The sequence below is a fragment of the Microcaecilia unicolor genome, chromosome 7 (assembly GCF_901765095.1).
Source record: "Microcaecilia unicolor chromosome 7, aMicUni1.1, whole genome shotgun sequence".
Lineage (NCBI taxonomy): Eukaryota > Metazoa > Chordata > Amphibia > Gymnophiona > Siphonopidae > Microcaecilia > Microcaecilia unicolor.
The window spans coordinates 194,504,463-194,518,047 of NC_044037.1; the positions used below are offsets into that span (position 1 = coordinate 194,504,463).

Below are 13,585 nucleotides of genomic sequence, written 5' to 3' on the forward strand. Positions count from 1 at the left end.
AAATTCTTTGTATGTGTCCAGGGAGGGGTTATTTCCATTGGGCATAGCACCCCCAATAATTTTGAAAAGTTGACTCCTATGCTTGTAGGTGCAAGGAAAACAGATGGGGTGGGGCGGTAAAACACACAGGAAGGTATTTCTTCCTACTGCTAGGGCCACTTTGGCTTTTCTTCTCTTCTGTTAGGCTTGCCTCTCATGAGAGCACTTAGGACCAAAGCACTGAGGCTCTAATGAGCAGGTGAAGGGGCTGAAACAGTGTGAACCTTCAAATGAAGGTGACACAGCCTAATGAGTCAAACTTCAGTCAGCCTCATCAATATTGCAAAGATGTCAAGCAGGGCGGACCCACACAACCATTTTGCACTTTGTGCAAATAAAGATTCGGCCTTTGTATACTCCAACGTGTCCATGCTCTCGTGTAAGCTATTTTTTCATACGCTAGGGAGTGACCAGCGGGTGGCCTGCCATCTGCCTCATTATCCCTTGTTTACTTCCTCCAAACATCTCGTGTGACTAGCACGTTTTGCCTGCCTCGCACTACTACTGTAGCGAAGTAGGACATTAGCAGTCCACTCCACAGCTGCCCTAGCAAAAGATTACAACAGTCTTCAACATCACGCCAGCTTCACAGCCGGGTAGTAGCACGCAGCAAACCCGTAAACCTATCCGCAGCCGCACCTGTTTCTAGGAAACGCCGGCGAAGAGCATGCGTAATAGTAAGACCTGTGAAACACGGAAGCAGCGGTGCTTTACAATTCTGTGACGTTTCTGGTTTTGGTGCGCGTGCGCGGAGCCAGGTTGTCATTCGCTCGCCTAACACTGTTCTTTTCCGGTAGTCGTGTTGGGAGCTGAATGCCGAAGCAGGAAGGGAAAATAGGAGGCGAGCCGTGGCTTATTGTTAACGGCAGCGAGGTAAACAAACAACAAAAAAAAAAAAGCCTAATTGGTGGTGAAAAAAAAGCTCGCCTGCCAACGTTACTCTGCTGGCTAATCTGGTACTCAGTCTCACAAGCTCAGCACCAGAGTGCAGGTATACTGTATCAGGGCGTTACAGCTGCTGCTTGTGAGTTTTCGAGACAGGACAGCGGAGAGGGACGGAAAAGTTGGTTGAGGCTGGAGCTCGAGTGCCCAAGCCTTTCCGATGCCAGTGGTGTTTATACTTAACATTCGTACTATACAGAAGCTCGCCCATGTAGCATCTATGTGTCCATAGGTGTGAGCTCAGTGGGTGCTGAACACCCCTAATCATAGGAGCCAACTTTTAAAAATTATTGGGGGTGCTAAGCCCAATGGAAATAACCCCTCCCTGGACACATACAAGGAATTTTCTCAATATTGGGGGTGCTCAAGCACCCACAGCACCCACAGAGTCGGCTCCAATGCCCCTAATAATGAGCAAGTTCCTTCGTTGTGTCCAGGGAAGAGCAATTTGTATTGTATTTAGCACCTATGTATCTGTCTATATGTCACACACAAAGATGTGTGTGTATTTAATGCTCCTTGTTTTGAAGGTATTTTATTTTGGAAATATTTTTAAACATTTCCAAAGTTCAGATTGTGGGAAGCATTTCAAAAGTGAATACTTGTTTTCATAGAATTGTGATCCTATTATTGTTTACTTCCAAAACAAAAAGGAGACCGTGTGTTAATTTAAATGCACGGAATATTTTTGACTATCCCCGCGTCTCCTCCCCCCCCCCCCCCCACCCGAAAATTTGAAAGACTTCCTTTGCCTGTGTCTTGAATGAATGGGACAAGTCTGGTCTTGGCATTGTACAGTGCTGTAGTGGTGCTTTCACTTCTCCTTAGGGACTTGTGAAACGAGCACAATGCTTTACTGCTTCTGCCTGGTAGTAGTCCCCCAAAGTCATGTTTATTGTGATAAAATCAGTAACTATATCAGTCTTTTCAGCTGCTTAATATTTGCTGCTGCTATTGTTGGCTGATCTACTTTTAATATGTTTAGCAAAACGCATTCCATAATTTAGCTGATAGTTAAAAATCTGGTTTATCTCTGAGTTTTTTATCTAATGTAAGAGGAAATTGATGGTATGTTTTTATAGACTTTTTCTTAACTGATTTTCCAGCAAGCTTGTGTTGCTTCAGGTTTTCTTAAACAACAACAATCACGACCTGGATGTTTAGCTTTTCACTCCTTAATTAAATTTTCACCTTTAGTTTTTCATTTATAAGAAAATTTATAGTTACCATTAATATTGCAGGGGGATTATATTTTGGAGTACTTGATATTTCTTGGAGGGAAAATGGAATGCACGACCTAACTAACTTCTGAAAATCACTAAAAACCACAATAAGGCATACCACAATGATCTATCCTAAACACCAGACAATGAAGCTTATACCAGAACTGGACAAAACTGAACTCTCTATACTTGACTGCTTCAGTTACTTTGTCACGAATGAACTTTAACGCAATACCACTCTATTTCTCATTCCGAATATGAATTCTGTACACTTGACTGCTTAATCTACTCTGTCACTTATGAACTTTAATGCAATACCTCTTTGTATTTCTCATTCCGGAAATGGCGATCGTCATTACTGAATAATGTAAGCCACATTGAGCCTGCAAATAGGTGGGAAAATGTGGGATACAAATGCAACAAATAAATAAAATAATTCAGTTATAGCTTTTTAGTAGGTGCTATGCGGATAAAAGTTAAGAGTTCTAGGGGGTCTTTTACCAAAGCTTAGCTCGAGTTATCTGTAGCAGGGCCCATAGGAATAAAATGGACCCTGCTGCACATAAAAAAAACTCCAGATAGCCCAGAATACCGCAGCCAGACTCATATTTGGAAAACCCAAATACGAAAGTGCGAAACCATTAAGAGAAAAACTTCATTGGCTCCCTCTCAAGGAACGTATTGAGTTTAAGATCTGCATGACCATATGCAAAATCATTCACGCGGACGCCCCACTCTACATGTTAAACCTAGTGGACCTACCGCCCAGAAACACCAAAAGATCAGCCTGCAAATTCCTCAATTTGATCTTCCCCAGCTGTAAAGGACTCAAATATAAGCAAGCATACGCCACTACCTTCTCATACAGAAGTACACAGCTATGGAACGCACTACCCACAGCCCTGAAAACCATAGACAATCTAATTAACTTTCGCAAATCCTTGAAGACACATCTCTTCAACAAAGCCTACAAAATGAACCCTTAACGACACAAAACACCACCCAACTCATTCAAGTATCAAAATGCAATTCCTACACCACCCTATCTAACACCTACTTCTCTAATTCCTCATATATCTTCTGCTTATACTAATTGTATACAAGATCCTATCATGACTATGTCATAACTACACTCTGTAAGCCACATTGAGCCTGCAAATAGGTGGGATAATGTGGGGTACAAATGTAATAAATAATAATAATAACTCGTGCTAAGCTTTAGTAAAAGGCCCCCCCTACTGTGGCAGACTGCCCTTTTAAAAATTGTTTGTAATGAGAACAACCCCATTTCCTTCCTTTATGTATAGCTTGAAGTTTGAAGTGATGATGTCATTACACTTGGTCTAGAGTCGAGCAGTTACTTTTTCCCAGTACCAAGAATGGCAGTCAGGAATCTAGATTCTTGGGTGGAAAAAAATGCTCTTTAAAGAGATTTCATGTCACATTACCCCATTCTCCCACTTTTATTTATTTATTTTTTAAGAAAAACATTATTCTTTTGATATGCCAGTACTTTTCAGTAAGATCTAAAGTATCTCTGTTACATTTCAGACTGATGCTGTAAATTATAATTTGAAATCTGTTTGATAATTATAGATGGCAACAAAGCTTGTGTTACTGTCAGTCTGCCACATAACTCTTAGCTTGTATTTGTGAGTCTACATCCTCTAGTGCAGAATCCTCTAGTGTAGAATTAATAGGAGAAAGCATGCTTGCTGCCATCTGGGTATGTCCATATGGGTCCAGTTATTTGTGACATCAGCCCCAGAGGGCCTTTTTTAGATTATGATTTTTTTTCTATGTCTATTTTACAAACAGTTTACATTTCAGTGGGGTAATATCCAGGTGAAAATCAGTGATATTACAGGGATTCTATAATTCACGAAAAAAAATATTTCAGGAGGTTTAGGGCCTCTTATAAAGCTGCACTAGCAATTCCCTCATGGCAGATGAAAGGAAGCCCATAGGAATTGAACAGGCTTCCTCTCATTTACCGCGCAGGAATCACTATTCTTTTTTGTAACTGTGCAGCTTGGCAGTTCTTGCTGCTACTGCATGCCTGTCCAGATATAGTAGAACATCTTCTGGAATAATTCCACAGGTGGATTGGCCACTTATGGTGTGTGTGTTTTTAATTAAAATTATTTTTGCAGTTATTTAGTCAAAAACTAGAACTACAACTTGTTGGTAGTTGAGTATGAGAATTGTCCTTCATGTTTCTTGCTCACTCTTCTTATGGTTGGGCATCTCCTCTAATACTATGTCTGAAATGAGGTACTTGCTGCAGGATATTTCTAAAGCACTGGGATGGCAGATGAAAGGGAATGAAGAAATCAAATGAACAGAGCTGGCTACAGCTGTCTGGCCATTAATGGGAGATTGGCAAGCACCCCAGGGAGCATACTGCAGAAACCAGTCCACAGAATAGAATTTGGTCTGTACAGTACAGCTAATTTTATCCTTGAATACTAAAGGATGTGCATCCGCAAGCCATTTGTAGTGTTGAAGATCACGCTTGCAGACATGGAAAATTCAGTGTTTGTAACCACAAGCTACACTGTTCACCTGATCCTTGCAGAATGGGGCTATGTAATAGACACTTCAAACGGTATCAAAAACCCCTTGCAGAATACTGGATGTGAATCAAAATATAGAACTGCAAGTAACCTTCCACATGTGTTGAAAGAATACCTTACTCGATAATCTAGATTTTTTGTTTAAGGAGGAAAAGGTGTAAAAAAAAAAAAAAAACCTAGATGCCGAGACACATTGGTAAGTCATAAGGCACACTGTAGGCTGAGCTCATCATAGACCTAAAAAACCTCCTGTTGTACTCCAATTATGGTAACATATGCATAACAAAAATGATGTGACTTAGTTTTAACTTATACTTGTCAAACGTCTCTTCAAGTGACTCCTGACAGGGACCCATTTCGCTCCACCAGCTTTTTCATGGGAGGAATCAAGACGTTTTTATCAGTCTTGTTTCGTATTCCTACAGCGGGAATGTTATGCATATAATGTTACCATAATCGAAGTTTTTTTAGGTCTATAATGAGCTCAGCCTTATGACTTACCAGTGTGTCTCGGCATCTAGGTTTTTTTGAGACCTTTGCCTCCTAAAAAAAAAACTAGATTATCGATTAAGGTATTCTTTCAACACATGTGGAACGCTATGTAATAAACAGTCACATTTGAAAAATGCTTAACATGGATGCATAAGCTACCCATACCTTGGATTGCATTGTGTATTACACCTCTGTGCTATCGAAAATAACTGGGTGTATACTGCAGCTTTCATTTCCTTGACGTTTTATTTGAGCAGAATAATTTCATTTCCTGTCTGTATTTCTTTCCATTTTTTCTCTTCAATAGTTCTGCTGTTTTACTTACTTATTGACCAGGAGGAATTCAGATTGGTTTATTTGTGCCTTTGGCTTATATGTAGGACCAGGTCTGCAGCAGATTATATCAGTTGCTCCAGAAATTGTTGGCAGAACACCCCTCACAAGCCCAAACCGCAAGAAGCATCTGTATATATAACCGTCCTGTTTTTTTCTCAGGGTGGATTTACATTTGGCTGTCTCCTGAAAACTTTTCTGATCTATCCTTTTATCATGCACTGAAAGTCCAATTTGAGTTCTACCTTACTATACTGCCTTTCTCTGACAAAGCAGGTCAAGGCGGTTTGCAATCTAAGTAGAACAAAAACTAAAAGAAACTATAAATCTTGATAGGAAAGGGCTCACTCATAACAGAATAGTACAAAAGAAATCGACATACAACACAGACCCTGGTGAGCTGCAACTCTTGAATAGCCTTCCAAATCAATTTGAATATGCCTGGTTAAAAAGCCAGGTTTTAATGACAATATTAACATTTTTGATGGGAAGTTCACCCTGGGCTGACGAGGGCAATGCATTCCAGAGTGCAGGAGCTGTAAAAAATAGAGCACAGTGGTGATTAGTCTCATAATGGGTGACACTTGAGCTGGGCAGGACCAATCTGTGGTCATTGAGGGAACGTAGTATGCGCTGGGGTGTGTAAGGTATAGTTATATATGCTCACCTGGCAACTAGTGTTTTTTTTAAGCAAGGCTGTTACATGGACAAAGTGATTAGCATGGCAAAGAAGTTTTATCGCACAGTTTTGAAATGTCTTCAATTTCTTCATAAGAGAACGAGAAATACCTGAATACACAATGTCGCAATAAAGTCTCGCCGTGAACAGGTGAGGAGAAGAGGGAAAAGCATTTTGATCAAAAAGATTACACACTGTGTAATTGACAGAGGACAAAAAACTCACTCTTACATAAAGCCAAAACCTGGAGTGCAAAAGATATCTAGGAATTGTTTTTGACTATCAGATAATGAAAAGAGTCCACTGGAACAATCAAGGTACCTAAGAGAAGAGATACAAATCAGATGAAGGGTGAGTCAAAAATCCTTTAAGCCAATAAGCAATGGTCTTCTCTGGATTTAGAACAAGGCGATTGTCTGACAGCCCATGGGTGACTTTATCAAGGCAGACCTGTAGCTGTGTAGAATCATGGTTATCAGGATTGGTGTGAAACAAGAGAAGAATATTATCAGCATATATGTGAAGGGAAATGGTAGATTCTTGAATTAGTGTTGCTAATGGACTTTAAGACAAATTAAAACAGGAGGGGGACAGGAGCCCTGAGGGACCCCACAGTGTAATTGTTGAACTTTGAAAGTAGCATTTGAGGTTGAGATAGTAAAGGTCCGATCATGAAGAAACGATTGAAACCAGGAAAGAACAGTGTCCTACAGGCTCAGATCAGAAAGATGGGATAGCAAAAGCGAGTGGTCAACTAAATCAAAGGCAGTTGATAACTCTTGCAATTTAATTAGATCTATCTGATTTTTGATCTGGTGTTCATGAACCTCGCTAAGAACTGCTGCTTTTACGGTTTCAATACTACAATGTGACCTACAGCCAGATAGTTACAGCCAGATAATCATGGATGAAGAGCTAGGATCTGTTCTGTGAACTGACTTAATTGGAAAAATATTATCTTCTTAGTAATTTTGGAAAGAATACATACATTTGATACTAGTCTGTAGTGGGCTGGTACAGTTGGATAGAGTAATGGTTTTTTTTGTTTTTTTTTCAAAATTGGTTTGAGAATAGCCTGTGTCCACTGAGGAAGAACAAGGCCCAAAGCCAAACTGAAGTTAACCATAGAAAGAATAAAGGGAAACAGTCTAACTGAAAGTTTAAGCCAGGAAGATGGTATAGGATCTAGACTACATGTTGTAAGTCTCATTGAAGAAAGCACCTTGTGAAGCGAAACAATTGTTTGAGATTGAAACAAAGACCAAACTGGGTTGCCGACCAAAGATGCTGTCTAACGTCAGATAAAGAAACAGTGGGAATAGCTGCAGAGGACTGAGTAGACGAGTTCTAACTAAGGGGCAATTTTAGAAACAAAAAACAGATCAAGGCTATCAGCCAAAGGGGGTCGAGTAAACAGACTAGTGATGTGGGGCTTGTCAGTGACCAAAAGGTGGAATAGAGCTCGCTAGTAGGATTAGTAGATTTCAGGAGACAGTTAGAATAAAAATTCTTCTTAGCCTGTTTCAAGTAGTAAGTGTAGTCACGTTGACGTGTCTTACACAATTGGAGGGCAGACAAGGAACACTGGGCTCTCCAGGCTCTTTCAGCCTGACGAACCTGACACTTTAAGGAGTTTTAAACGGTTATGGTACCATGGCTGCTTACACGAATGAGAATATGGGGCAGCTATAAATGGCGATGTGTCATTCATAAATCTGTGAGAACAGCTTCCCAGCATTGAACTTGTTCTGCAAGATGTCTAGTAGTAAAATCTTGTGGGAATATTGAAAAGTGAAGGCAAGGCCTGTGGGTCAGCATTTGGTACAATATTTTAGAAAATCAACGAAGTCTTGGGAATGTGGCAAAGTTAAGGAGAAAAGAACAGCAAAATGGTCAGACCGTGAGACCGGAACAGTGAAAAATGTTGACAAATGAAGAGGTGAACAAGAGTGAGTTAGATCCAGATCCAAATATGTGGCCTGCCTGATGGGTTGGCAGAGAGACCTACTGATGAGAGTCAAAGTCAGAAAGAAACGAGAGAAACAGAGCTACTTTCGAGTGAGAGGGAATATCTGTGTATTAGTCCCCCAAAATCAGGATATAAGTGTATTTAATTGTTGCATCTGCTAATGCCTGATTACGCAAATTAATTCACTTTTGTAACTTTTTTTGATGGAGGATGGCAGAAGGCAGTATCTGGTTTAACCTCATGAATGTGTAGCAATAGTGTGGAAGTGTAGTGCTGCTGTTTTTCTTTAACCCAGTGGTTCTCAATCTAGTCCTTGGGACACACCCAGTGATCAGGTTTTTAGGATACTAGCAATAAATACCACGTAGACAAAAGCAGAATGTGTGATCAGCTCACAGGTACATCCAGGAAAAGCAGTAATAAGCTGCACCATAAATTAAGTCCCTTTATTAAAGTCAGAAAAGAATGCATGAGCAGATACTACGTTTCACCCTTCAGCTGCTTCAGGGATTGTATAAAAACTAAAACAAAAATAGATATGAAATTATATAAGGTTGAATAATATGTATAAAAACGCATTGATCTTGTAGACATACAAGTGTACAAAATTGTGTTTTAAACATTGTGTCATAAATTATATAATAAAACTCAATAAAAATGAATACATCATAAATTAAAAAAAACCATTCATGTTGAGTATTCTTTTTTGACTTCAATAAAGGGATTTAATTTATGGTGCAGTTTGTTTTTCCTTTACCCACAATGAATATGCATGAGTTTAATTTGTGTACAGTGAAGGTAGTACATTCTGATTAAGCTCATGCATATTGTGGATATCCTGAAAATCTGATTAGCTGAATATGTCCTGAGGACAGGGTTGAAAATGCCTGCTTTAACCCCATAGCTGTTAGTATTGAGATGACATTCTCCTGATCAAGGCACACTGCTCTTCTCATCTTCTGCCCCAATGGATTCTGTTCTTATCTCCACCGCCTATGCACAATATTGAGGCCAGTCTCTTATTTATGAGATTGATGCACACAAAGCATCTTAAAAGTGGATGGGTAGGTCACAGTTTTCCAACTAATATTAAACAATATGAAATTCCTTTGCAGCACCCATTGCCAAGGAAGCATTTGCTTTCATTAGCATTAAATATTAACAGCATTTGCACATCCTTGTCATACTGGATGTCTGGGACAGTGGACAGTTATGCCATGTACTAACTACCAGCTTTTATTATATTCAGCCTTCTTTATTGGAGCAAAACAAGAATCAAATACAAATATTCATGGGTAGTCTTATGAACACATGCTCATTAAAACATTCCTAAAAACTGTCTCTTAATAGGTACAGTACTCATATAGTATCTAATGAACAATTCTTTAATAAATGAGCATCAACAAGTCTCATGAACATCAAAAATATTTTTATATTTAATCATACTTTGCTTCTTGTAGGGCCTAGTGTTGTCCCCTAAATCCCTTCCCTAAATGGTCAGATGTAAAAATGGGATAGAACAAATCTTGATATTTGTGGTTCTAATAGGCCCCTAGTATAACAGTTTTAATTGTCTTTTTTTCTTCTCCTAGAAGCATGTCTGAACTGTGAAGCATTAACAAGTGTGCCTCAGGTATGTACACAAGAACGCATTCCCTTTTACCATCAAAGGCCATAGTAGCTTTTCTAACTTAAATTAAATATTAGAAGCTGTTATTTTTTCTACCTCATTAACTATATATGTAGCGGTTGATGTAAATGTGCTATTAATATACATCTACACGCATATACAGTCAATAAAAACGGAAAGGGGGGGGGGGGGGATGTACAGAGGACAAGGAATGGTTGTAGGAGTTAGTCCAGTGGTAGAACATAGCGAATGGGATACAAATTGGGGATTGTGATCTAGGGAAATATCAGACAGGGAAAAATCTTATGGGGGTTGTTTTTCAAGAGATGATGATATTCAGGGTTAGAACCTAGTAAGATTTAGCAACAACAGTGAAATTTGGAAGAGAAGAGGCCTAGGCAGAGGGTAGTCTCTGCCTATGTAGTACAGTATTATACTGTAAAAATTCCCACTTTCCAACCATAAGAGACATGCTGTTAGATGGGTCTAGAAGAGAACAAGGTTGAGAACCACTATCTATATACATTAAAAATGAAAAACATAAAAGAAAGCTGTACCCTCCGTTACAAATGTTGCTACTAAGTCCTTATTTTGAAAGTTCTTTAAGCTGCTCCCTTGCAGTACCTCTGAAGTGCTTGGGAGCAACTCTGTGTGGAATAGTATCACAGGAATGATGTGATCTGATTGGTTTGTGTGTTCTGTGAGGTCATGCCTAGTGTGAACCTATCAGGTCCATGGAATGTGAGGTGATTTGGGGGCTTTTGTTTACATGGCTGCTCCGCTGCAGAGAATTGCAGGGTAGAATTTAGACTTTTAGTAACAGTTTCTTAATGCTTATTGACATAAATTTATTATTGCTTCTTTTGTGTATACTTTTGAAGTATTTTTCTCTGCTTAAATAATGTAGTTTTCTTTTGCTTTCTCCAGTTCATTTGTTTTCTATAGTATGCAGTATATGGTATGTGTTCAGCTTAGCAAAATTTCATACTGTGGCATACCCTTTGAAGACTGAACTTTCGTCCTGTCATGATGGTTCTGATCCTTGAAGTATTGTACCACTGTGGCATTTGTTTGTCTTTCAGGACCACTGCAGAACTATCTGGGGAATTGCTGGGTACCTGGTGTCTTCGGTGAGCCATGGCGACAGATGACAAAGTTGCCATTTTAGGTGATGATGAGGAGGAACAGAAGAGAAAGTATGTACTTGATGATCCCTTCAGCTTGGTTTCAGCAGAGCACAACCATCCTGCTTCAAGTGAAGCCCCTTCTGTTACTGAGGCGACAGCTTCTTCAGAAGAAGAAATGGATTGGATAGAAAGGCACTGCGTCAAAATAAACAATGACCTACTGATTTCCAAGGTCTTCTATTTTTTCTTCTATTCTGCCTATGGCTCCCTGTATCCACTGCTGCCCATATACTACAAGCAGCTGGGTATGTCTCCCAGTCAGAGCGGATTTCTAGTGGGCATTAGGTACTTCATAGAGTTCTGTAGTGCTCCATTTTGGGGAGTGGTGGCAGACCGATTTAAGAAAGGGAAAATTGTCCTCCTTTTCTCTGTCTTGTGCTGGGTTTTATTTAACCTAGGTATAGGATTTGTTAAACCAGCCACTTTGAGATGTGTATCAAAGAATATGATTCCAGTAAATCCCACCAATGCCAGCCACCTTTTATCAACTACACCAAACATATCTCTCTCTTCTCTGCTTACCACTCCTGGTAAAACATCACAAAAAAGTTTACGAAAGAGAGACTTACTTGGTGATAAATATCTGGTAGGGGAAGATTTTCTGTCCTTCAGTCCTGAACTTACTGCTGCTTTCTCTGAGCTAGATAGGCACAGCAAGTCTGCTGCCTTCCATCGGGTGGTTCGAAATGTTGATAATGAGAGTGCCTCAACTTTGAAGGACACTACTGTTAGCACAACAAAGGCAGACATAACCACGACAATGATGACAACAATAACAACAACAACTACTACTACTACCACCACCACCACCACCACCTCTACCACAAAGGCAGCATCTGCTGAGCAATTTGTGCTTGTTTATGACCAGGCAGATGTAGAGACCATCTTTCTGTTGATCCTCCTGGTGGTTATAATTGGGGAGTTTTTCAGTGCACCAGCTGTCACCATCGTGGATACTGTGACTCTTCAATATCTTGGTAAACACAGAGATCGCTATGGATTACAGCGGATGTGGGGCTCTTTGGGCTGGGGCCTGGCCATGCTGTCAGTGGGAATTGGAATTGATCACACTCACATTCAAGTTTTAATCGAAGGTCTTGGCTGTAAAGAGCCTGATTACAAGAACTACCGGATAGCTTTCATAGTGTTTGGGGTTTTGATGACTGTGGCATTGATTGTGTCTACTCAGTTTCGTTTCCACTACCACCACTTGAAACAAGAAGAAGACAGACGAGAAGAGGTGGATATCCCACATGTAGAGAGAAATATGCCAGTAGAGTCCCCAGAGGGGGACCAAACTAACCCCAGTGGCTTAGTCGATGAGTCACATTCGTTCCGTTTTCGAGACTTGATAAAGATCATTTGCACTGTGCAATATGGTTCTGTCCTTTTTGTGGCCTGGTTCATGGGGTTTGGCTATGGCTTTGTGTTCACATTTCTCTTCTGGCACTTGGAGGACCTGAATGGTCCCACCACTCTGTTTGGGATCTGCTCTGTACTAAGCCACATATCTGAACTAACAGCATACTTCTTCAGCCATAAGGTCATCGAACTGGTTGGTCACATTAGGTAAGTCACAGATTAAATGCAGATTTTAAAAAAAGACCGTATAGAACTTTTGCAGGACTTTGTTGAACCAGTCTTTCTGTTTATATTCTAAATTGCCTTGATTCATGAAATGAAAAGCTGTATGGCAACTTAAGATGTTTGAACTGTATTAAAAGACCCCCCCCCCCCCCTTGCCAGCTTGTCTTGAGCATATATCTGCTGTGGGCAAGTGAGGATAGTCTTATCTTTGTTTAGCCAAGCAGTCAGAGGAAGCCCTGCAGTGTACAAAGCTTCCATCAGTAAAATCTTAAAAATATTTCAAGATGTTTCAACAAAGCAGTAGTCATGAGAGTTTCCATAGTCTTGGTGGTGATTTTATCATAAACTTTGAGTTTGAGAAAACTGAATTATTGACCCTCGAACAATTTGTGAAGCAAATTCTGCCATAACGTCTCTTCAGAAAAAGCACGTTCATTTGCTTCTAATTCAAAGCACACTGTATGTTCTACAAACTGTTCTTTGGGTACATAAAGGGCATAATTTTATAACAAGCCATTTATGTACCTATTTTTAGCCTATGTGTGTCTATAAAATACTAGTACAAATCTCGCAGAAACTGTGACTAGATTGAAGCCATATATGTTTTCACTTGGGAACAGGTGTAAATATTAACTTGAAAAGTGCATATATAAAGTGCACATCTATAACTGCACATGTACACTTATGCACACCTTGTATGCACAAAGTGCAGCAAAAAATGCTACTTACATGTGTAAGCAGCATAGTGATGAACTCTAAGGGTGGCATACACATGGGCGGAGCCTGGCTGGTAAATGGGCATGTCTCCTACTTAGGCACACATCCTATAGAATACTGTAAGTTGTGTGCTCCTTGCCACACTTAGGTGCGCTCATTTATTCCTGCTATAGACTTGGCATACGTGGGCACGCTTTCATTTAGGCGTCAG

The 13,585-nt window shown here is 39.9% G+C and overlaps 1 protein-coding gene across 3 annotated transcripts in view; it reads left to right on the forward strand.

Annotated features, from left to right (window-relative positions):
• Nucleotides 1-799: 799 nt before the first annotated feature.
• The window catches only part of MFSD6 (major facilitator superfamily domain containing 6), a 105,281-nt gene continuing 92,495 nt past the window's right edge, over nt 800-13,585 (forward strand). For 2 of the 3 annotated variants that reach the window (XM_030210702.1, XM_030210704.1), the window contains exons 1-3: nt 800-912; nt 9,846-9,886; nt 10,966-12,639. In XM_030210702.1, the coding sequence (XP_030066562.1) occupies nt 11,021-12,639 (1,619 nt within the window). In that variant the 5' untranslated portion in view covers nt 800-912; nt 9,846-9,886; nt 10,966-11,020. The remainder of the gene's footprint in view (nt 913-9,845; nt 9,887-10,965; nt 12,640-13,585) is intronic. The other variant, XM_030210703.1, reaches the window with a different exon arrangement.